General features: G+C 43.0%; 1 protein-coding gene across 1 annotated transcript in view; it reads left to right on the forward strand.

Moving 5' to 3' along the window:
* The first annotated feature begins 3964 nt into the window (after positions 1 to 3964).
* spred1 (sprouty related EVH1 domain containing 1) overlaps positions 3965 to 26682 on the forward strand; it is a 49316-nt gene continuing 26598 nt past the window's right edge. Inside the window, exons 1-2 of the mRNA XM_084044022.1 lie at positions 3965 to 4809; positions 19365 to 19617. Coding sequence (XP_083900148.1) covers positions 4778 to 4809; positions 19365 to 19617 — 285 coding nt within the window. The 5' untranslated portion in view covers positions 3965 to 4777. The remainder of the gene's footprint in view (positions 4810 to 19364; positions 19618 to 26682) is intronic.

The raw sequence follows: 26682 nt of genomic DNA on the forward strand, positions 1-26682 counted from the left end.
GGAAATGCACTATAGGCCATCAATTTTTGTGATATGAGAAAGCAGGCTGACTTTCTGAACTCTGAATACTCCAAAGGATAGAAGCATTTTAGTGGGAAGATTCTAAGATGTCCATTGTTTTTTATGTACAATTTGAAACAAGGGACACTCTATGTGTACACGTAAGCTTAATCATGAGGATAATAAACTCTTTCGAAAAAGGGAGTGGAGAAGTGGTCACATTTAATCAAATACAGCTTTTGCTTTTTGAACCTACAAATTTAAATAAGGGTTTTCTATGTTTTAATAGGTTGAAATCCACTTTATTGTTTATTGCTGAAACAATCAATGTTATTATTTTATTGATAAAAAAAAATCCATATGGTAAATTCACCTTTGCTCTAAGGCCAGTCATAAAGGTCCATTGTATCAGACAGCAGAGCAGATAGGAGCCTATCCATTGTGACATGCTGATAAACCCCACCTCGGCAGGGACAAAATCTAATCAAACACCTGGGGGGATTTACAATGTGTGTTAAGTCTGCACATGACGAGGGTCATGTATGGGCTATCTATATACCCTGACACAGAGGACTGTTTTACATGGCTGTAACATAAGGCCGTGGCACAAGCTGTATGAGAGCCAGGGAAGTACAAAGAAACTTCTCACACAACATACTGTCACTATGACAACCGGGCAGAATCATTTAGCCCGATCTCTCGCCATTCCACACAGCACAGAAATCCAATAGCATTTAAGTCTTATGCAACCAGGCTCGCTCTGCATGCACGACATTGAACACATCCTAACAATCATCTATATCAGCGGTTCTCAAACTTTTTCATGTCAAGGACCTCCAAATGAATATGTATTTGGCCATGGACCCCCATCTGAAAATACTTTGTGTCAGGGACCCCCATACAAGATTTGTGCTGTTAAAATATTTCAAACATATTCCAAATGTTTCACATTTTCAAGATGTTTTGAAAATAGCAGATCTATAAGCTCACAATGTGGCTTTGTGAGCTTGGTCGTGAGCTTGTAGATCTGATATTTTCAAATAGCTATGTATATAGGATTACAGTGTTTAAACTAATTTCGCTGAGGACCCCCTGGAACCTTCTCATGGACCCCTGGGGGCCCCCGAACCCCACTTTTGAGAATCACTGATCTATATGATTTTGTTGGTAACTTGGTGGTATATTTTATAGTAGGTTCAACTGTCTACCTCACAGTCTCACAAGAACATGAATGGGGTAGCTACAGAACTGATATAGCCTATAGCTGGAGGCTATTGTAACATAGGCTACATCCAACATCTGGACAAAGACTTCATTGTGTGTGTGTGTGTGTGTGTGTGTGTGTGTGTGTGTGTGTGTGTGTGTGTGTGTGTGTGTGTGTGTGTGTGTGTGTGTGTGTGTGTGTGTGTGTACATGTAATGTGTAGTGTACAATACATACATATATGTATGTAGTCTATATGTATGTATGATGTATGTAGTATGTATGTAGTATGTATGTAGTGTGTGTGTGTGTGTGTGTGTGTGTGTGTGTGTGTGTGTGTGTGTGTGTGTGTGTGTGTGTGTGTGTGTGTGTGTGTGTGTGTGCGCGGGCGGGCGGGCGGGCGGGCGGGCGGGCGGGCGTGTTGGGAGTAGAGAATGGTATAGTTATGATAGCTGTATAAACCATATAGCAAGACAAATAGTCTATTACTGGCTAAAATATATGAGCCAGTAGAGGTTAAGAGGATAGAGGTTTTGGTATAGCCTTCTAGTTCATTAATTGACTAGGAGGATGGCTACCAGAGCTAAATATTTGCAAACCATATTTGCAAACCGATACATTTTCATACATATTTAGTTAAAGTTGAGCAGAAATTGTTATTTTGGAGTTACCTTGGTGTCAACATTTTCTGTCAGTATGTCATGCAGTGGTGTAAAGTAACTAAGTACATTTACTCAAATACTGTACTTAAGTACAATTTTGAGGTATTTTTACTTTTCTGGAGTATTTCAAATGTTCAGTAATTTTACTTCTACTCTACTCCACTACATCTGAAAGGCAATTATTGTACTTTTAATCCATTACAATTATTTGAAAACTTTAGTTACTAGTTACTTAGTTAGTTTGTAGATTTTGATTATTTTTACAAAGCTTCAATACATTTTGGCCATTTGAAAATATTGCAGTATTGATACTTTTACTTAAGTAAAAAAATTAGAGTATTTTTTCCACCACTGATCATGTTCAAAACAATTCAGGTTCTACAGAGGCGATGTCACAGCGTTATGACTGCGATATGAATGAAATGCCACCTAGCTGTGATACAAATGTAACATCGGCCTTGGCTTCATAAATCATGAAGGGGAATCTGATGTAATTCCCACGTGCTACACCAGTGGGGTTGTTGCATTTAAAACAGAGACCAGGACCATGTAGAAACGGTAGAAACGAGGCTAGTCAGACAAGGTTCCCAAACAGTGGGTCGGTACTCATTTGTGGGTCACGGGTACACTTTTATGGGTCGCGAGTAAATATCCCCTTTATATTTTTCATTTCTTAAATGTTTTTATATAATATATATATTTTATATAACATTTATTTCCCCCCAAAATCAAACATTTTTCAAAAATAATTTCATAAATAAATCCACGAAATTCTATAAATTCGAGAACAAATGTTTAAGAAGTAGTTAAAATAGCCGATCTACAAGCTCACAACATGTGTTGTGAGCTTGTAGATCTGCTATTTTCACTAGGTTGGCTCACGGGGAGACATTACATTTCTCTTTTGGGTCTCGAGCTAAAAAGTTTGGGAACCACTGAGCTAGTGAATGCTTAATGAAAGCAAACAACAGAATTTCTTAATGGTCGTGTGTGTGTGACACTCACACACACACGCACACGCACACGCACACGCACACACACACACACACACACACACACACACACACACACACACACACACACACACACACACACACACACACACACACACACACACACACACACACACACACACACACACACACACACACACACACACACACACACACACACAGTGTCTGGATCCTTCCTCCAGATCCTTCTCTCCAGTTTGCGTGCTATCACACAGTGTTGCCAGACTTAGAGAAAGAAACAAGCAACCAGATCTATGAAGAAACGAGCCCTTCGCGGCTTCGCCCTTTAAACATTTAACGTTGGCTATTTGAAAATAGCCGATCTACAAGCTCACAACGCGTCGCGATGCGATGTGATGTTCGATGAATTGAGTACAAAGGAAGGACCCCAATGGAAACAAGCCATAGTGCTTTCTTGGGTTTAAAATCCTCTTAATAGACCTTGTATTGAACTGTACTTCCCTGTGCTGTCTTTGCAAACTGTTAATAAAGTATTCAATCAATGAAACGCGGTGTGGTGCTTGTAGATCTGCTAATTTAAAAAAAAAATACATAAGAATTTTGAAAAAGAAAATGAATATTTTTGAAACATTTCAACACAAATCTTGTATGGGACCCCGCACAAAATATTTTAAGATGGAGGGAGGGGTCTGACTCTGCAGACAAATAATTTGGGGGTCCTTGACTTGAAATTCTTTGAGAAACACTGAGTTTAAACAACATTCGTTAAGAAGCCCAAATAAGCAACTTACACTTTAGAAACAAACCTAAAGAAACTGCTGCAACCAACCACCAATATTTACAAGCGACTTCACAGAAAAACAAGCCCTAATTCGCTTATAATAAGCGGACATGGCAACACTGGCTATCACACAGACGCTTCCCTCTGCTGTGTATCAATGCGTGATTGAAGGGAAACTTCTTTTGGGAAGTGTGTGTAGGGACTACTTTGTGGGTCAACTTTAAAAGTGAACGTCCTGTTTTTTTGCACTGCGTCGTTCAGGAAGAGCATATAATAATAATAAACAAGTTATGACGGTTTGCGTGGATGCAACAAATTGCACAAGCGTAGAGATGATTTCGATGTAAATCGCGGTATGTTTTTGCTACCTCCTCGCGGAAGGATCTCGTTTTCTCTCGCGTCGGGAGGGTCGACACATCCGCCCAGTTTTCCGATGTTTCATTGCCCCCGAGTTGAAAATGGAGTTCGATTAAAGCAGATGTCCAACCAACTTTCTCTGAGGATTTTTTGCGAATCTACCACATTTTTCATAACTTCAACGTCTCCATAACAATATTGAAAATCATAAGAACATTCCCCCCCACCACCACCAGCAGCTTTTACCGCAAGATCCTCGGATCGGACGCGTTGGACGGAGCAGAACGGCTGCACACTAAGCAGCAGCTTTTCAAGTGTTTTAGTTGTCCTGAAGTTGGCGAATGGATGCTCGACACTACAGACCCAGCCATAAATAAACCTGCCAAACCGTTGCTTGCGTACAATTTGTTCATTTCTCAAGGATCCGTACCACATTTTTTGAATACATGGGATATGCGTTGCTGAAGAGGACGATGCAGATGGAGGGCAATCTGTCGTGGTCGGATTTTACTTCCAGAGAAGACAAAATGAATCATCGGTTGTCATTCCTCCTCGTCATTTAGTTCCAGGCAGCAGAAGCAGAGCTAGGCTAATATAAAGCTACTTGGGTTCTGAGTGGAGCTGCATCCACGCTCCCATTGTAAAAAAAAAAAAAAAAAAAAAACCTTCACTTTTTTTTATCCAACTCTAGGGGTGATTTGTTTTTAATGTGAAAGAAAATGGTGATATTTGTGGTGTATTACCCTGCCGTCACTGCGTCGTCCATGCTATTGCTAGGATCTGGATCCCCGTGAGAAAAAATGAGCGAAGATTCGACAAATCCAAACAACGAGTGAGTAGTACTACTCTTATTTGGTTACGTTTTGTTACATTGTTACAACGCTCTCTTATTTGGTTACATTTTGTTACATTGTTACAACGCTGCAGTGATATCAGGTATCTCAGTGTTCTGGAGAGATGATCCTCTACATCTTTACATGGACTATAGCCTTGGATCAAGACTATCAAAGATGTATTTTTCTAGTCTGACTTTCAGTCAGACTCGTTAAAATACATCTATGATAGTCTTGATCCAAGGCTACATCGACTACATTGTGTATATTGCTTCATGGTCCAAGTAAATACATATTATATATGTACTTGCATCAAACCAAACCATATAGTTTGGTTTTCCATCGTTGCCAATAATAATAATATCGAGGATGATGATAATACGGGTCGATCTGTTCTCTGTTATTGTTCGGACTGTTTGACAGGCTACGGGTTTCTATGGATTGCTTGATAATAATGTTTAAAATAAACGGCGTTATACGCATACAATGCCATCATAGGCCCATATACTGAATGCAGCGCATTCCCCCTTTCTCCTGTTATTTCATTACACTTATGCTATGGACATCATCAACAATCCTTCATTCCATTCAAAATTATATCATTGATCGGCTGTACACGCGTTTAGCCAAAAAACGACATTTCCCCCCATTATTGGTGTACTGTACTGTACACAGAATCCCCGATAATGGTATTACATGTAATTACCAATTTGGCGGAGACAACAATAGCTTTTAAAAAAATCTATTTTAGTGGCGATATTATCTTAACATCAGCTCAGTACATGATGTTCAAATAGTGCTATTTAGGCTGTTTAAGATCAGTCGGCAATGTATATTTATTTTCCATGATACGCTACTGATCTAACATCGTCGATATACTGATCATTGAAATCATGCTGCCGTTAAAGAGTAATCTTTATTAAAGGAAGATGTGCCATCAAAGAGAATGCTGCAATGTCAGCGTCCAAAAGCTGAAGATGCCATTTTTTTTCTCAATCACACTCATTTGCATATCACAATCTCCATTCATAAAAAATGTTAAAAAACGGCACGTCGACATCCAAAATCCCTCGGATCTCCGCACCAAAGGAAACGACTAAGTGACCGGGATCCATAGATGTGTTGGTTTGTGAACGTTTCGTCGATATTTTAGTGGTAAATGTGTATTGTTTTAGTGGGCTGATCCCTGTGCGTGTTGCTTGTTGACTGTCAGTGAGAAATATCTGCTCGGGAGGTGCTGCTGGTCACGTGATCCCTTCCATTCATAAAGTACCTGCCTGCCCTCCATTCACAGCACTGTACAGTGTTTCTGCATTGCACTGACGATCACACAATGATCATATTTCATGCGTTTTACTGTCGAATCAGGTAAATATAGTAAGGGACGAACCCTGCTGCCATTTATCTTTCATAACTGCAACAATCTGTGTCATTTATCCCAGTGGTTTTCAACCCTTTCATATCAAGGTCCATAATGTATTCGGCATTCGAGCTACGGACCACCATTTGATGAGATCTAGCCTCTCAGACCCAAAACGTAGAATATTTTGTTTAACAATAATTTAACTCTTGAGAGTGTAAAATGAAACCATTTTACACTCTGTTTTCATTTTACACTCTCAAGAGTTAAAGATCTATAAGGGTCCATTTGGTTACCAACTCAACATTATTTAGCTGGGGACCACCTGGAATCCCTTCAAGGATCACTGGTGGTCCCCGGACCACTGACTGAGAACCACTGATTTATCCGAATATGTGTCATTACTTTCTCATAGATGTCGTTGTGCTCTTGACACCGAGGAAGTGGTGTGCGTTTCTGTATCCTCACATTGTCATGGTTTCATGTGCGAAACAACAGCCATGTTCTTCTTCCCCCCGTTCCATTTATCTTTTGCTCATATTAAGGTGGATTGATTTAATGCAGGGACACTTTGTCCTTGAACTAGACGTGGGTTGTTTTATATGCCATAGGCTTTCAGACCCAGCCTGCTATATGGTGCATCTGTTAAAGATTACACAATGACAGCAGCTAAGATGGCTAACATTATGGTCCAAGCAGCAGTTCTATGCTCTCACCACCACCACCACCTATCTGGTGATGGTGTGATTCATAGAATTGGAGTGAATGGAATACTAAGCATTTTCATTTGTTTTAACTGAATCTAATAAGCTGCACTTGATGAAAAAAGCCACTTAGTAGCCTAAGTGTAGAGATATTTTCATGGTTTGTGACTAAGGATGCCATTTTAACTCTTCAAGCTAGAGATATCACGTACAAGCTGCAGGTACAATGTGACTGTTGTTTTTTAAGAATATTATTGATTTGTGTAATGTTCAAGAATTTATTACACTTACTTCCCTTGTATACTGTGACACAGTGAGTTGTTCCTTGCCTGAATGAGATTTACCTGCATTCAAATATCTTATCTTCCCTTATGTTATGCAATTTCTCAGTTTCTTTATTTGGCTCTACGGGCTATTATTGACATTGTCATTTTTTAAAGTTAAATCTCTTTGATAAGCCACAAGAACACTCACCCCTTTCTATTTAATTGGAGAAAACATAATGCCTAATCATTCAACATTTTGTCTTCCTGGACAGGTGTAATTTGTGGTGATTGATTGATGTTCTGGTGGTAAGGTGAGGTGGTAAACCGAGTTGGTGTGCACACAGCACACCCTTCTCTGAGAACATATAGCTGGGCCTCCGCAAGCCTGTGTTCACACAGGGTTCAAATGAATAGACGATGTACGGAGCCTTGTCAAAGTTTGGTTTGCGTCTGCTCTGGGTTGTGTTGCTGGTGTGAAGAGTATGGTGGGAGTTAAGGCTAATGGTAGTTTAGCAGCCAAGCACTATGATTATGCAGAAAGAAGATTGAGTGTGTGTGTGATTTATTGAGGATATGCACAAGCCACGGCCTCTCCCCTGAACATCAAGTTTTTTTTTTTACTATTGGTATTTACCTCAGTAAGTGCAGTAGTCTTGTCTGTTGGACAAGGGTATTTTTGGTCTTCCAAAAGTACCTAATTTACTTCCTTTGAAAGTTTGTAACTTGTTGTCTTGTAACTACCATCAGATATAATGTCTAGTTCCTAGTTTTGTATTTGCACATCAATTGTGTTTATATTACGGTTAGGTCCCATACAGATGTCTCTAAATTCTTAAAATAAAAAATCTAAATCAAACAGCCAGCCCTGATTAATTATTCAATAAAACCTCATGTTTTTCTTGATAAAGGTTGCCTTTAGATACCATTGTTCCTGCTTTAAAGCTGCGATACTTAAGTTTATGTCCTCTCCTGATGGAGAAGGCTATTTGCAACTGTAACACCTTGGATTCGAACCCAGGTCTCCTTCGTGGGAAACCTACCCACTCATACAAGAGGGAATCCTTGCTTGGGCAATAGAGAGATTGGACTTATGAGCTTCAGGCCTAGTTATATTGTATTAACATACTCTGCCTTACAGATTGATTAAAATATCATTTTAGTCATTAAAATAACTAATTTACGGATTTCAGCATTAAACCCAATTTATACAAATGTATACAATGCACCGGTTTGCAATATGTTATTTTTGGCGTGTGAAACCGTTGTATGATGGAGTATAAATTAGGTTTCAGGCCTCGTTGTTTTAGATTCCTGCAGCACTCTAGTATTGTCGGTTGCCAGTCAGGTGATCCCTCGGTGATTCCTGTCTCTGTGCCCTCTTCCTATCTGTGTGATTGATTTGACAGCTCAGCGTTTTGTCTGCCAATGTGGGTGTCGCGATCTTATCACCTGAGGGCTGTTTTGCACTCCCCATTCCTGCCGCCAAGCTTCCTCAAACACATTCCTCCTCCCAATCAACCCCCATCCTGGCCTGAAACAACAAAGGGAGACAGCTACTTCAGCTGTTAAGACTAGTTCTTTACAGTGCAAATAATTGCCTATGTCCTGTAACCCTGATGTTGGGCTAAAGCATTTCCTGGACCTTTTTAAATGGACATATTATTTGCGGTTATTGCCAGTTGTTGAATATGACAGCTATGAACAAGCTTGACTAGATGGGCACAGCCTAGTCTAGAGGCATATGGCTTCTTGTGTCAAAGCCTTCTGAGGTGAACATATCTTAGGTTTTGCTTCTGTATTTTTTTGGGAAGTCTTGCTTGTGACTCTAATGGCACAGACCATATTGGAATTCACAGACCATATTGGAATTCCAGTTATCTTAACCTCCAAAAGACATTAGAGGAAGTTGTAGTAAGGCTTGAGTCACCGACTTTGTTGGTTGAACATTTCTACTCATAATTAGGTGTTTTTATTGTGTGGCACAGAAGGGGTCAGCTGTCTAGAATAGTGACAATGACAATACACAGTGACAATAATGTATGTATGTATGTATGTAACAAACGTACACGTACACATACACGTATGTCCCCCATTCCGTATTTCAGCTGACCAATAGGTTTAGGCCAAAGGCACACAGGGGTGATTATGTTTTCACCCCTGTGTGTTTGTGTGTGTGTGTGTGTGTGTGTGTGTGTGTGTGTGTGTGTGTGTGTGTGTGTGTGTGTGTGTGTGTGTGTGTGTGTGTGTGTGTGTGTGTGTGTGTGTGTGTGTGTGTGTGTCTGTGTGTGTGTGTGTGTGTGTGTGTGTGTGTGTGTGTGTGTTTGTCCGCGGATAATTTTGCAAACTACTTCTAGCATCAATTCTTTCATGCACGCTGGGGGTGAATATAATCTCAGATCCACCATCCCTCCAGGCTATGGCTACTTGGAGGCCAGTCTTTAGCTATGTGGAACCCCATATTTGGGCAAAACTGATGTCATCAATATTATGACATCAGAGATTCTCTAGTTTCGGGTTCCATAGCCCACACACACAGATATGCATCGTTCACAATCTGCACACAGTAACTTGCTATTGACACCAATAACGACTCTGTTATTAGACCTCATCTCGTTTTTTATCACCATGTGACGATTCAAGTGTAAGCTCTATCAGACTCCGAAACGTGACATGGTGGTAATACTAATAATTTTGCATGGGAGTATGTTCTAGTTAGTGTCACAGTGTGTCGATTTTACTTGTCTAGCACCTGGTATTGTTGTTATAGCTGTGTGTGCTTTTACACCATTTTAATAGATGTTTATCCACATGTTGGCCAGCCATAGATCCTGTGGAGACTGAGTTGTCTCAGTTCATACATTAGATATCATCTCTAATATTCCTCCATTGCCATAGTTATGCATTTTTCACATTAAAAACATTGCAATATGAAAATAACAAGCTGATGAGTTGTATAATCCTAGAGTTACTTTGTGGACAGACCACAATCCAGCATCTCTCTCTTCTGTTAAGAGACCTTTGTATTGTTTGCATGATTAATGACAATGAACCTCTCTAAAAAAAGGAAAGAGAAAAGAAAGAATGTGGACAGTCAGTAACTGTGACAAGTGATCAAAAATGGACAGGGCTGTGTATGAACGTTGCGGACTGTTTCATTCCCATGGCCAGATCTGGGACAGGATTCTGTATATTTTAAACCCGAGCCACTTCCCTCTTGTAATTTTCATTTCCTCTTCAAGTATTTTAGGAGCAGACATAAACTGGTGTAAATGTCAGCAGTGTATTTGGATATTTCTCTTATTTCTTAGACAATTATGGGCTAGTGTATAGGCCTACACAGGCCTTAGTGTTAATTTAACCCCGGAATTGTGAATGAACTGGCCCAAATGAAACCTCACAGCTCCATTTTGGGCCTTCTTCATTTTCTTCTTTGCTCTATCTCACTACCACCAGCATCATCAGATAGCATGGCTTCTCTCTTATTTTCTTCATTGAGGAGGAGGGCTTCTGAACTTCTACAGACCATATCTCAGTGCCTCTAAAGAAGTTCTTTTTAGCAGTAAGTGTCTGAATTGTGGATATTGTTTTCAGTTGTGCTGCATGCGGGAGCATAAAGGCTGGGTCTCGTTGTGAGCTGAGCTCGGCTGCAGCTGGGCTGAGACGGTTCTTTCCTGCAAGGCCACAGACATAAAAGGCCACAGATGTAAATCCTAAACCTTGTGTCTTTGATTGAGTTTCCAAACTCTTTGAAAACAGGAAGGGGTTTGTGTGTGTGTGTGTGTGTGTGTGTGTGTGTGTGTGTGTGTGTGTGTGTGTGTGTGTGTGTGTGTGTGTGTGTGTGTGTGTGTGTGTGTGTGTGTGTGTGCGCGTGTGCGTGTGTGCGCGTGTGCGTGTGTGCGCGTGTGCGCGTGTGCGTGTGCATGTGCGTGCATGCTCTTGTTTATTACTCTGGGAACATTTGTCATGTGTATTTGTCTCTCTGTATAGGCCTCTAGTCTAGACCCTAGATTCATAGATCTAAACAAACACAACTTTGTCTTATGAAATGAACTCTTCTTTTTTATCCACATATTTTGACCAGGAAAGCTCATAATCTATTAGGCCCATAGGAAAAAGGACGCTTGTATGCTGAGTCATTTTGATCTGATTTTGTGCTACCCAGTTGCCATTTTTAGACCTTGAATCAAAGATTAATATTTGTTCTTGGTTTGTTCTTCCAAATTCTGGAACGGGCTACACTATACGTAGTAGTAGGCTAAGCTTATTTGAATGTGAAACATAATGGATTTTCAAGATGGGCCACTGCAGTTTATTTTGGGCATGTCATTATAGGCAAAAAAATTCCAAACATTTCAAAAATAGCAGATCTACAAGCTCACACTGTATCAAGTCACAAGACTTTAGATTGCCAATTTTTGCTATTCAACAAAGTATTAGGGCTAAGTGGTTAGTGTGGTGATGATGATGGTACTGTTTCACCAGTTTTGTGATGATGACCCTTTGTCAACAACAGGGCATGCTGTGATATTTTACAACTTGTTTCATAGCCGTTTCTCTTAACAGCCATGGTCCATCATCATGGTTTGGTGGTTTCTTCTTCCCAGCGTGCTCCTGAGATGTTTTGATGGTTTCTCCCACAGCTAGACAACCGCCTTGTCCCCTCAGTTTCCCGTCCGCCCGCTCCCAAAGTCCCACCAGTCTTGGAGTCTCTGCAGTTACTGTGACGATTAGAAGCCTGAGTCCCTGGGGACTACTTTCACATCAAAGCAGACCAGAGACTTCGCAGCAGTCCAAATTTGCGGTTCCTCTTTTTTTTTTTCTTCCTGTAATGGCAAGCGCAAGGTTTTAATTTTCCAAATGCTTGCGGTTCAAATTAAGATCATCTCAATATGTGGCTTTGATTGATGTTTGAGAATAGTTTTTTGGCGTTTGATACACATATGGGATCCTTTTGATTTATTATAGTGCCACGGCACAGAAGTACCCAGAACATTGTTCTTGGGGTAGCAGGCCCAATCCAGTAATGGAAGGGTTGGTTAGCTTCGGCGTAAGGCAGAAAATCAATGTTACAAAAAAAAACAAAAAAACTTGAGTGAGCAGTTTGACATGCACGATACTGGTTGAGGTCTGTTTTTTGTTTAGCTTTTTAGGCTGCTAGCTAATTTTATCTGCTAATTGCTGTCTATGATGGATGCTAACAGCAGGGCATGTGTTCAGTTAATTTGTCTAACCTTGTTAGATTGTATTTCTATTGGCGGACTGTGGTAATCTTGAAGTGTAGATTTGCTGTGTGGTGCAGCAGCTGAGCAGGCCTGTGTTTTTGTTGTTGTTTTTTTCTGAGTCTGGTGGTAGCTAAGCTGAATGTTCTTGTGTGGGAGATGACTCACCACCAGCCCCGAGGTGTTGAGAGGAGATAGGGCAAATTTCTCTTTCACTTCTCTTTCTATAGCCTTCATATTGGTTTTCACTGTGGCTTCTATAGCAGGACTGGTGACGTTGGCTGTCTGTTTAGTGTTTCTTAAGGCATTTTCCCCATCATCGCTGGTGTCATATTAATGGTTAACAGAGAGAGCCTCGCTTCAAAAGTGTCTTGTTGCGGCATTCTGTCATAATTTGCACTGCATCTGTGTTAGGTCATGTCGGTGTTTGTTTTGGGTATGTCTGTGCCCTAGAGTTTGCCACCGGTTATTGAAGGGATTTGAACCGTGGCTAATTGGCTAGCTAGCTTGCACCGTTCAGATTAGACGCACTGCTGGAATCGACATTGGACTCTCATGTTATTTACTTCCTACATAAGGCATGATTGTTTTGTCGAAAATACACGCATTCTACTTTGCCAATATTATTATTATCATTATTATTATTATTATTGTTATTATTATTATTATTATTATTATTATTATTATTATATAAGTAAGTAAGTAAGTTATGTTTGTTAATGTAAGGTTGACAAGTTTTTTTTTTTAAATAGTAAAAAAAAAGAAGGATTTTGATCGGCCGGTAGTGAATCCCACACACAATTTTTACTTCAACACAGCAGTAGATTATTGCAGTTTTGGGTTTGTGCTTAGATGCATGCTGTATTAGCCTGGACGAGGAATAGATTGGTTAGGCCTGAACTGTTAGAATTGTAAAAATGTAAGGTATTGTGTCTTTAATCATAGCCATCGAAGATACACAAGATATCTTTGCAAATATAGAGAATGAGTCACCCCAGCTTGAGTAGCATTTTTTTTCTTTTTTCCGTCTTCCAATCCCACCTTCTCCTTTGCTAGGGGTTCCTTTCCTCTCTGAGGATAATCTATAGAATCCGATCAGGATAAGTAGCTTGTGTTTATTTTCCCAATGATTTTTTAATGATTTTTTTTTCCTCTGCAAAAGTCCCAACGAGCCAAAGGGTTCTAGTGAAGCCTGACAGAGCCTGACAGCTTTCCTCCGGTTTTGATACAGGGGCAAAGATGGGGAGGGAAGTGTGTGTGTGGTGTGGGGGGTGCTTTTCTCCCCTTTTCTGATGCTAATGAAAGGAGGAATGGTTTTCCAGCCTTTAGCTTGCAGAGTGTGTCTCTCCTGCAGCATGCTCCACTGCCTGGACATTGTGAGAGCACAAAACTCCAGGCCCGGGATCCAATAACGTGAAATTTCAGCAGAGAAGCGGCCATTGTGTAGAAAGAGGCAGCCGGGGAGAGGGGGTGGAGAGAGAGAGTGAGTGAGAGAGAGAGAGAGAGAGAGAGAGAGAGAGAGAGAGAGAGAGAGAGAGAGAGATAGAGAGAGGGGAGACAGGGGAGGGCGGGGAGGGTGACTTGGCGAGCACCCAGGGCTCAGGCCACATCCTTTCTCTCTCAGCCACCCCCCGCCCCCCCCTCACCCCCCACTCCCCCCCCACTCCTCCTCCTGTCTTTCTTTCACTCCCCCCTTTCCCCTCCCCTTCCCTCTCCTCCCCTCGGGGGGTGGGAAGCCCGGGGCAGAGCCGAGGCAGAAGCGGAGCATGATGGCATGCTGAAGCCCTGTGAGCCATGGGCTGGGAGCAGCAGACAAACGGCCACTTTGTCAGCTCAGGAAATGGTTGTCCCTGGATCCCCCCTCACCACCACACACTGGAGCAGCCTGCCTCGGGGCCCAGGCCTGCCTGGCCTGCACGTGCTCCCTCCTCACCTCTCTCTTTCTCTCTCCCCTCTCTCTCTCTCTCTCTCTCTCTCTCTCTCTCTCTCTCTCTCTCTCTCTCTCTCTGTCTGTCTGAAATACAGACCTTCGTAGCTACGTGAAAAGGCCCTAGAAGTAGTACACGTTAACATTTTCAGTGTATCTCCGTTCCACGATTCCATATTTCTTGTCAAACGTTGCGGGCTGCGTCAAAACACGCTTTGAGTTTACCGTCGAAGGGATTGTTAAAGCTGCGTTTTTGAGCTAAATACCTTTTTCGTGTTTGTTAACTATTAATACAGACTATGGTGTGCAGTAATATATAGCTGCTGGCTATACAGGCTAAGTCTGTGGGCACGTCTTGTTTTTTATGAATAGAAGGAGCCAAATTTAAATTTGAGAGCTGTTGACTGTCACCCTGGTCCCCACCCTGCCTCCATACACACCCTCCTCCTCATCCTCCGTTATGTTCTCTCACCCCTCCCTCTGTTTTGCTCTCCTGCTTCTGGTCGGAAATGAAGTCAGTCATCCAGCAGAATAACTTGGAATAATTTGGAATGGGGGGCTCCTCTCTCTCTCTCTCTCTCTCTCTCTCTCTCTCTCTCTCGTGGGCCCAGGCCAGCTGATCTGCTTCCGCTCTCAATTGTGTGTCCAGTGGACTGTGTGCTCCCAGCAAGGGGCGTGGAGAGCAACCTTTGTCTCCATAGACCATCCCGCTCTACACCGTGTGTGTGTGTGTGTGTGTGTGTGTGTGTGTGTGTGTGTGTGTGTGTGTGTGTGTGTGTGTGTGTGTGTGTGTGTGTGTGTGTGTGTGTGTGTGTGTGTGTGTGTGTGTGTGTGTGTGTGTGTGTGTGTTCTGCAGGTTGTGAGAAACTATCCCTTTGGAGCCCTTACTGCAGTTGTTATCCTAAGAGGAAAATTATGAATTAAAATGAGAGGAAGCGCAGCAGACAGACCTCTTTTGTGTGTCCAGTGCAGATGTTAGGTTTGTTTTGTTAGTGAGCTCTAGAAACTTTTTATTTTGTGATTGTCAGGATGTCTGTCGGCTGTAGGCTCAATGCAGTTTTGTGGTTGTGGATTTTCGTTAATTAAGTATAGAGACTAAAGAGCCATGTTTTCTCAGAGTCACTCACGTTGCTACAAACAAAATTGCACTAATGCGTTGCCCTGTCTTAAGTTCCTTTCTTTTTTTCCCTCCTGTGTTCTCAAGACTTCCTCCCTGGGCTCGGCCCCCCTCCCTGTGAGTGTCATGGTTGCTGGCATGTGTGTGATGGTAGGTCTACAGGGTCAGGGCCTGGTCATTGTGCCCTGGTCATGGCTGAGCGACACCACCGCCTGCCTTCTGTTAGCCCCCAGGGACTGCCGCCTGACTGACAGCCCCTCCTGCACCCACAACCCGTTTCCTTTATTGGGGGCCGTAGACAGGGGTACAACAGTGGCAATATTGCCCCCTTTTACTACCCACTATCCTGCCTTCAAAACAGAAGTTTGGGGTTGTGTGTGTGACAGTGGTTCTTGTGTAAAGCTATGCTCTGTGGTGCTGCTTTTTTTATTTTTTTAAGGTGGACCCAGGAAGGGCGCTGGGAGGTCATTTGGGGGGGGTTAGTCATGGTCGTTTCTGTTGCTCTCCCAGGACCAGCTGCCCTCGTCTCGGCCCGGAGACAGGATGTGAGAGCGTGAACTGTTTAAAAGTATGAGAGAAATGTGTGCATCATAAAACCGGCCCTGACCTCGCCAAAAGACAACTAATGGAGAAAAACATTGTTTTCCTCAAAAGCAAATCAGGTTTATGGTGTTTGAGTGTCTACTAGGTAACTATAAAAACAGTTTGCACAATGTGTGCACTGTTTTCTGCTGTTGAGGTCAGTGTCTGCATGGGATTTGATTGGTTGGAGGAATAGCTGCATGCATGGTATTTGATTAGTTTCCATTCAAGAGAGAAGGTTGTCATAGGAGGAAATTGGATGACTCGACTCAACGGTTATTTAAAGAGATGGTTTGAATAGTTTTGTAAATAGGCTCAATGCAGTGGCAGGAGAGACTAAAGACAACCAGTGAACTCGATATGAACTGGGGATGCATTGACACTTTGTTGAACGTAATATTGACTATAGAGTAGAAAACCTATTTATTTTAATATCCACAGAATTCTGTTCTGTTAGTAAGGTTTGTAGAGTTGCAAGAAAGTGTTCATAAAGGTGTTTCCACCACTTTTCAAATATAGCCTAATCAGATGTGTGTGTGTGTGTGTGTGTGCGTGCGTGCGTGCGTGCGTGCGTGCGTGCGTGCGTGCGTGCGTGCGTGTGTGTGTGTGTGTGAGACGTGTGGTGTCTGTCTGTGCAAGCATGTGTGTGGCGACGTGTGTTTTTCCTTGTGCCAGACTGGAATTAGCCCAACTTTTTCTTTTTTTTTTCTATCTTTTTTTTTAAAGGCAGTCTTGTTTTGTTGGTTGATTTATTTTGGAATTATTTACCGTGGTCATCAGTCCTCGGAAGGAACTTTGGTCAACTATTAGCAGGCAGCCAGGATATTCAGCCCTACAAGGCCAGAAAGTGAAGGAAAAATAGCCACAAGTTTAATGCTCAGTGGCTCATAGATTAATTGCTAACCAATAACCTGGGCACAGAGGTTTGCCAAGGGCGTGGAAGGTAGCAGACCAAAGGTTGCCTATTTTCAGTAGGCCAGGGTTTCCAATAAGGAGGCAGTAAGGAAGTGGAAGTGACCATTTCTCTTTTGAGGTAGAAACTGATTTTTGTAGATGACGTGTAGAGAGTTTCCTTTAATTCGTCTTATTCAATTCTTAGTGACCTATAGAGCAGTGGTTCCCAAACTTTTTAGCTCGAGACCCAAAAGAGAAATTAGATGTTTGCCCGGGACCCATACTGGGGAAAATAACAGATCTTGTGAGCTTGTAGATCTGCTATTTTCATTACTTCTTAAATGTTTTCTTTTTTATTTATTTGTAGAAATGTTTAGATGTTTTTTTATTGTATTCATGAAATACTTAAAAAATGAAATCGATGAAAAGTTGTGATTTGTTTTTGTTTAAACTTAAAAAAAATCTTAATATAATACAATATATATATATATTTTTTAAATGTAGGAAACAAACCCATGAACAGCCCATAAAAATTGCCCTGTGACCCAAACATGGGTCCCGACCCACAGTTTGGGAAACAGTGATCTAGAACCTCAGTGACACTGCTACATTTTAATTATTGACTAAATGTTCCAATATATCTGATGTCAGGATTATTAATAAACCCAAACTGCCCAGAGTGTGACGTGACACCGGGGGGTAAAGACGGCCAACGGTGAAAATCTCCGCCGTCTTGTTCTGCCCCGTCCTTTCTCAGATCTTCTGTCTTTAATATGTTACCAGGAGATTCTGCAAAGCGCTGCCCTCAGCACACTGTGACCTTTGGCGTTTCCGGTGGCCTAGTGGAGTGTCTGTTATCTAATCAGGGAAACATCAGATTGCTGGAAAAGGCACAGAGTGCAGTAGGGGAGGGGGTGAAAGGGGATGAGAGAGAGAGAGAGAGAGAGAGAGACGGAGAGGGAGGTATAGGGTGAAATTAGGGATATATATTTGTGGGAAGAGAGGCCATGATTGTCAGTAGAGCAAGGTGGATGGGGTAGCATAGTGGTTTTCAAACCTTCTGTGCCAAACCTTCTTTAGGCACACCAGTATTCATAGTGAAAATAAGTGATCTACAACATGTCGTGATGCAACGCGTGAGCTTGTAGAGCAGCTATTTTTTATATTTTTGAAAATGTGTGAAAACTCAATTAAATAGAAACAAATATTTCGGCTATAACAACATGCTTAAAATAAGGATGCCAGGTTGAAAATATATATATTTTTAGGGTATAGAATTTGCCTCTGTTTTAGGAAATGAGGAAATGAGATGCACGCTGTGTGCTTTACTGCTGATATAGTAAATACAAACAATTCATAACTATTTGTATAGTCCATATATATTACTATAATAACATGTGGTTGTCACAAAATCACAAGGCACACTTGGACTTGTCTCACGGTACACCAATGTGCCTCGGCACACCGTTGGGGAACCGCTGGATGGTGAGTGAGAATTTAAGAGGAAAGAGGATTGTCTAATGTCTAGGTCTAGTAGGCTATAGCTTGTAGCCTAGTTTTAAGCTACCTGTTTTGGGGGAAAGGTTAGAAACCAGCAGGGGTTTAGCCACGTGGTCACTCACCCACCAGTCAGGGTTAAACTTACACAGAGAGGCCGGAGCGGTCAGAAATAGTAGCCGACGCGACAGACTGTCACTGCATGCACTACAAAAACACTACAACATTGAATCTGCTCAGAATGTACATAGTGGTTTTACCTTTCTCCTTGTTTTGCCATGGGTTTTAGCTGCGTCTGTTGTCTGTACAGACTCATCTAAGAGTTTCGCAGAATGTCATTTCAAAACCTTCATGTTGAAATCAGGGGAATCAACAAGACGGGGTCTAAAAGCCTCCATGTGGATCTTGGATGTCATGTGGCCAGTCTATGTCGTCAGTCATCTATTACGTCAGTAGTACAGTACAGTAGTACTATGATGTCAGTCGTCTCCATTATTTCGGCATAGTTTTCAGCCCAATCCGACCTTCTTTGACTTAAAATAAACAAACCACTGGCGCTCAGTCCAGTGGTTTGTGAGAATAGCCCTGGACACACACACACACACACAGACAGACAGACCCTCCTCTAGATGGCTCGGCCCATAGTAGCCACGCCGTAAAATATTATCTCAGTGAAACCTTTTAAAGAATAGGTTTTGATAGCAAGTCACCATTATATCAATGCCGAAACACATTCATAATCCTTAATCATACTTGTCCTAATGAACTTGTGTGACGCCATGGTGATACTGAGGTCAAACGGTGAATTGCTGTTACATGCAGGCGGGGTGGCTTTGTCTGGCCATGTCTCTCTCTCTTCATTTATGACGAGCAGAAACGGTTAAACGATTATGTGTGAGCACTGCTATTAAACAACATCATCAGTTGTGACTGTTAACCTTAACAATTTCCCCCCTCTCTTCTCTTTTTCCTCTCTGCGTGCACACAGTGACAGTTATGCGCGTGTGAGAGCAGTGGTCATGACTCGGGATGACTCCAGCGGCGGGTGGCTCCCCCTGGGGGGCGGAGGCCTTAGCTGTGTCACAGTCTATAAGGTCAACCGGGCGGAGGACAGCAGCAGCACCCACAGCGGAGGCAGCGGAGGAAGCAGCGGTAACCCAAGTCCCTGTAGCCCCAGTCCAAGCCCCAGCCCTACCACTGTGGAGTTCCTCATTAAGGGAGAGAGGCTCAAAGACAAACTGGTAAGGGAATATACAGCTTCACTGTGAGAGTGTATCAATGTAACCAAATGGACCTGTAAGGGTCTCGCAGTTGTTTACTTTCCACAATTAATAATTGATTTGAATATTCATTGCCATATCAGCAATATCCGAACATTTCATTTCAACTACAATGCCTCCCCTGGCTAACAATTGTGATTAAGAATGAGGGATCACAGTATCTAGCACAATAATCTGGATTATCATGTCAACCATCATTTTGAAGCTGTTCTAATACTAATTATTTTTGTGTAAGTGTAATGTTACTCACTACAAAGTAAGCCTTGCTGAGCCATGTGGCCCATAGGGCAGGAGCCTATTTCCTGTTCCTGTAGCGTGAGGTGGCTTGATGTGCAAGTACAGCCCCAGCCATAATGTACAAGTACACTCCCTGGACATGACGCTAGTATGTTGCAGGGACTTACCCCCTATCCAACCCTTGATGCTGAGTGCCAATCCGGAGGCATTTTTATAGTCTTTGGTATGACCCGGCCAGGGAATCGAACCCGACCTCTCTCAGGGCGGACACTCTAACCACAAGGCCACTGAGCTGGCCACTCATTACAAAGAATGCCCTGAAGCGTTCTACACAATAAAACAGAAAAACACACTGTTCAAGTACTTGTAAGTGTGTTCCCTCCGTTGCTCTCTTACTTATTCCCTTACTTATTTTTTCTCTCTTGCACGCATACTCACACACACATGCACAAGCAGTCGCGCACGCTCGCACGCGTGTGCACACACACACACACACACACACACACACACACACACACACACACACACACACACACACACACACACACACACACACACACACACACACACACAGAAACATTCTTTCTCACACACTGACACATGAGAATTGGTGCATTCTGTGGAATGAGATCACCAGGAGCCCCCTTCCCAACCCCCCCTTTCTCACAAACACACGCACACGCTCACATAAACACACGCTCACACAGGAAGTGGTTGTTTGGCTTGCCTCCATGGCGCAGGTATCTGAAAATAGGAGCGAGCTGCGTGATGCTGTGATGCATGATGACATCATCAAGGACAAGGGCAGATTGCTCAGGAGAGGAGAATGTGGGATGAGGGAAACACAAAGAACTTGGAAGCGGCTGACGGAAGGCATAGGGGTCCGGAAATTAGTACTCGGTGTGGCTTTCTACAAGATTTTGCTCACCACATAAACATTTGTCTCATTCTTGATTTTAGTGTTATGACATCAGGAGGTGGGTTTTAATAAACAGTCCCCCACACGGAAAACATTCCTTTCGGCTGTGACCCTTAGAAAAAGTTCTTTGTCTGAGTCTCATGATTGATTCATGATGGTGTCTACATTAAGAGATATAGGCTCCTTGTTTTCCAACCTGGGAACTATTTTTCAATGTTATGTGATTGTGAGTTTCACATAACATTAACGTTCCGATTAAATCTGCTGCCCTGGGTGAGGGCCCTGATAAAAGGGCCAATCAAGGAAAAAGGCCAAAGATCAAGGGGGGGGGGGGGGGGGGGCACAAGGCCTTGTTTATTTGTAGGTAGTCGAAAATATCTAACACTAATCATAGCTAACTCCCACGTGTAACATCATTGTGAAGCACACTAACAATATTGTTTACATACGTTTTGAAAATAGCTAAAATAGCAGATCTACGAGATCTACAACTTGAACCTTTTATTTCAACTATTTTCGCTTTTCATCGTACGAGTACAGGGCTTAAGTGTTTAACATGTCTGAAAATACAGAAGTGCGCGTGCAGCCGTGTGCACACGTGTGGAGTGTCTCAGCTCAGCCAGAAGGTAGACTGACTCTAAGGAAAACGTTTGGGAACCATTCTGTGGATGATTAGAACTCTGAAGAGACACTGGAATGTATCTGGGAACAGAGGAACTAAAACACAGAGCAGAAAACAGTGACTTTCGATGATTCACTGAATGGCTGCATATCAAAAGGGAAATACTTGCCACCGGCAGCACCTGCTTTGTTTTGAGCCAACTCCCTCCCCACTGTCGGGAAATCCCAGCGGGACTACCACCATTTTGTTTATGGGGCAGTTTCTCATTGACAGTAATATTAGCCATTAAGACCTGAGGTCGATTTTACAAATGTCTTCCAAATCCCAACAGTTTTCTGAAAGACTTATGCTACTATATCAATGCTCAAACTTCTTCATGTCAAAATCCCCAAAATTATATGCATTTGGCCGCCGACCCCCATCTCAAAATATGTTGTTCCAGGCACCTCCAGAAGCAATGATTTGAGTAAAACATGTTCGCTTTAAAAATATATATATATTCAAAGATTGGCAAAATGTTCACGATAATTCAAAAATAGCAGATCTACAAGCTCATAGCACGGCACGAAGTGACGCCCTATAAGCTTGTATATCTACTATTTTAATAGCCAAAGTATAAAATAATGGTTAAAGTGGTTAAAATCTAAAGTGACACAGATGCTTAATGGGATAAGAGGAAATGTTTTCATCCCATCTATCCGTCTGTCTGTCTGTCTGTTTGTTTGTCTGTTAGCAGGACATCCAAAGCAGTTCTGAACAGATTTGTACAAAACTTTGGTGGAAAGCTTTTGTGGTGATTAGTCAAAAGGCAACATGGCTTGTAAAAAAAAATGCACATACATTCTGAACAGATTAACACCACAATACTTGGATAAAAAGGATTCATCACGGCTCCAGGAAGAACTGATTTTCGAGTCTTTTTATCGAATTATAGTGTTGAATAAATGCTATTTTCTGATTGTCTTTCTGAATAAATGTCATAAACAAACCATGACTGTATAAGCCTTCGGGCTGTTACACCAGTTGGATAACACTGGGAAAAGACAAGATAATCTATACTTTTACCTTTAGTGATCACCTGTCATTTAGACTCTAAATGACACAAATGCTTAAATTAGATGGCATTGGAATGCACCTTAAAGCCTGATAGTCACTGTCGCAATGTGGCGCGTTGTGAGCTTCCAGGTCTGCTACTTTCGCGCTATTTTTATGCCTACAACATGATCCCATTCACAATCACACCATGCAATGTCATGTGTGATGGAATCAAATGGAAGGCAGATCAAGTACAGTAAGATACCCCAGGATAATCCCAAGCTGCTGATGATGAGTGTGTAAATCTGTGCGTGTTAACCCCTTAAAACCGGGAAAGCATCTGTGTCACTTTAGATTTTAACCACTAACCATTATTTTATACTGTACTTTGGCTATTTTCTTTTTTGCAAATCTTTGAATATATATATTTTTAACATAACATTTTTAACTCAAATCTTTGCTTCTGGGGGGTCTCTGGCACAATGTATTTTGAGATGGGGGTCGGCAGCCAAATACATATCATTTCGGGGGTCCTTGACATGACTTGACTGATTTAGAAGACATTTTGTAGAATCGGGTCCTCAGGTCTTATTGGGTTAAGAATGAGCTGTCTGTCACATGTCAGAAGACAGAAGAGATTCACCATGCTGAGCACACAGCCCTGGTGTCTCCCGGTGACATCACCATCCCTGGTGGCGTTTAAATGCAGGAGGTCTAAACCGCTGTTTTTTTTTATTATCATTTTCTTTCACAGCGCCTACAATCCTTCCGCCTAGGCCACACACAGTCTTTATGTGTGTGTATCTATTTATGTGGGTGTTTACAAAGTTTATATTTGTTTGCATGTCGTTATCCAAGTGTGTGTGTGGCGCAGCGGGAAGGGCGTGATGGGATTCGATTGTTCACACAGGGTATTCCTCTTCGAGGCCCCAAGCGAGTATTTCTGGGATGTGGTGAAACGCCGCCACCATAGCCTACCCACCCACCCCCCCCAAACCTCCCCCCACCCCCGAACCACCACAACAAACACCCCACCATATGTAAGCCTGTTGAGGATGCCACCCAGTGCCAGTGGGCAGAGGGGGGGGGGGAGGGTTGGCATCAACCACAGTGCCACTAACAATCTGAGGGCATCAGAGAGAGAGGAGAAGGAATAATGGTGAAGCGAAAACAAAACAACAAAGGAAAACAACACATGAACGACGGTGCCGGTGGATTGCTAGCATAGGCGCCACGTCTCATTGAGAATCTTTCAGTCGTCAGCCTGGATTGGCGTCGGGGGGGGGAGGGGGTTGGTGATGGTGGCGTCTGTGAAGTACTGTGTGTTGCGATGCATAAAAATAGAGATTCTATTTATGTTTCACACAGTCGCAAATGAAAGACCAAGTCATAATTTAATGAATGATGAACAAAAATGTGTCAATAGCCTATTGGTTTGAGCTGGCGAGTGAGTGACTCATGGCTTTTTACATTTGTATTTATTTTTTTATTTTTGGCATTTTTATTTTTTTGCTCCATTAAAATAATATATATACATTCAAAGATTTGCACAAACTTTCAAAACATTTCAAAAATAGCAGATCTACAAGCTTGTAGCGCGGCACAAAGTGACGTGCTTGTTTATCTGCTATTTTTCAATAGCCAAAGTAAAGAAATATGCTTTTTAGCTTAAATCTAAAATGACACACATGCTTCCTCGGTTTTAATGGCTTAAATACAGTAGGTTTTTATTTTATTTTATTTAACCTTTATTTAACCAGTAAATCACATTGAGACAGAATCTCTTTTACAAGTGGGAACTGGCCAAGGGGCAGATTAAAAATTTCACATCACTGCTAAAACAAACAGTACAAATCAGTACAACAGTAATATTAATACATCCATGACTCACAGGAACCTTAAAACAAATCTCCTAGTGAAACTAAAACATTTTTTTACTCAGCTCAACCAAACCAAGTAACCTACCAGGAAATTAATCCAATTATTACATGTAGCAATTCATAGAATTTTACCCACATGTACAATGACATAGTTTCTCCTTTTTTTAGACATCCAAACAATTACAGGTATGAGCAAGTTTCTCAACAATGAAACTTTTAAACCTTCGCACAGAGATAAGTGTGGCAAGTTTCAAACTCTTTTGGAGGTCGTTCCAAGCCCATGGACCATGAAAAGCAAGGCATTTTTTGCCCACCTCAGATGAGAAACCCGGTACTACCACTGATGTTCTTTTCTCTACTCTATCCTCTTCCCTGGACCATCTCTGTCCCCTCACCACCAGGCCTGCACGCCAAACTCCACCTGCACCCTGGTTGTCGGACTCAGTGCGTACTGAGAGACGGAGCCTAAGAGCAGCTGAGCGTAAATGGAGAAATGGCAACCTCCCGGAGGACCTCCTTACCTTCCAATCTCTCCTTTCTACCTTTTCCTCCTCTCTATCAGCTGCTAAAGCTGCTTTCTTCTGCACTAAAATTCAGGCTTCTGCTTCTAACCCTAAAAAACTCTTTGAAACTTTCTCCTCTCTCTTGCAACCACCTCCCCCTCCTCCCTCCTCGTCCCTCGTCCCTGACGATTTCGCCAACTTCTTTGACAAGAAGGTGAACGATATCCGATCCTCATTCCCTCCTCCCCCGGCTGGTGCCCTGCGCACTACCCACACCCGTCCCTCTTCCACCCTCCCCTCTCTAGTTTCATCTACTCCTCTCTCCCCCCCCTCCACCTCTCTATCCCACTTTTCTCCCCTTTCTCCTAACGAGGTCCTTCTCCTTGTTACCTCTAGCCGCCCCACCTCATGCTCTCTGGACCCTGTCCCATCCCCTCTGCTGCAGTCCACTGCACCTGAACTTCTTCCCTTCTTAACCCACCTTATTAACACCTCTCTGACATCTGGTTACTTTCCCTCTACTTTCAAGACTGCCAGAGTCACCCCCCTCCTCAAGAAACCGACACTTGACCCCTCTGAAGTCAAGAACTACAGGCCGGTTTCCCTTCTATCCTTCCTATCTAAAACTCTCGAACGTGCTGTGTTCAAACAACTGTCCTCGTATCTCCACCAGAACAACCTCCTGGACTCCAACCAGTCTGGGTTCAAAGTGGGTCACTCGACAGAGACTGCCCTCCTGGCAGTGGCGGAGTCACTCCATGCCGCTAGAGCGAACTCTCTCTCCTCTGTCCTGATACTCCTGGACCTGTCTGCAGCGTTCGACACAGTGAACCATCAGATCCTCCTCTCCACCCTCGAGGGGATGGGTGTCTCAGGCTCTGCACTCTCCCTGTTTGCATCCTACCTGACGGGTCGCTCCTACCAGGTGATGCTGGGAGGGTCTGTGTCTGAACCACACAGGCTCACTACTGGGGTTCCCCAAGGCTCGTTTCTGGGTCCTCTTCTCTTCTCTCTCTACACTACATCTCTTGGTGCTGTCATCCGCTCCCATGGCTTTTCCTACCACTGCTATGCCGATGACACCCAGCTGATCCTCTCATTCCCCCCCTCTGACACACAAGTGGAGGCACGCATTGCTGCTTGTCTGGCTGACATCTCGGAGTGGATGTCGACGAACCACCTGAAGCTCAACCTGGACAAGACCGAGCTGATGTTCATCCCGGGGAAGGGCTGTCCTCACCGAGACATGGCCATCACCATTGAGAACGCTGTGGTGACGTCAACTCGGACTGCGAAGAATCTGGGTGTGACCCTGGACGATCAACTGTCGTTCTCGGCTAACATCGCATCAGTGACACGGTCCTGCAGATTCCTCCTCTACAACATCAGGAGAATTCGGCCCTTCCTCACGGAGAAGGCAGCCCAGGTGCTCATCCAGGCTCTTGTCATCTCCCGCCTGGACTACTGCAACTCCCTCCTGGCTGGCGCTCCGGCATCTGCCATCAGACCCCTGGAGCTTGTTCAGAAAGCTGCGGCTCGTCTGGTGTTCAACCGCCCCAAGTTCTCTCACACAACTATCCTTCTCCGTTCCCTGCACTGGCTCCCCGTAGCGGCTCGCATTCAGTTTAAAACCCTGGTGCTAGCCTATAGGGCAGTGAAAGGAACAGCTCCCTCTTACCTCCGGGTATTGGTCAATGCCCACAACCCTTCCCGACCACTCCGGTCGGCCACCAAGGGGCGACTGACTCCCCCGCCACTCAACGGTCCTTCTGGTCGATCGACACGGTCACGACTTTTTTCTGTTCTGGCCCCACAGTGGTGGAATGAACT

The sequence above is a fragment of the Gymnoscopelus microlampas genome, assembly GCF_963454915.1.
Source record: "Gymnoscopelus microlampas genome assembly, chromosome: 20".
NCBI classification, from domain to species: domain Eukaryota; kingdom Metazoa; phylum Chordata; class Actinopteri; order Myctophiformes; family Myctophidae; genus Gymnoscopelus; species Gymnoscopelus microlampas.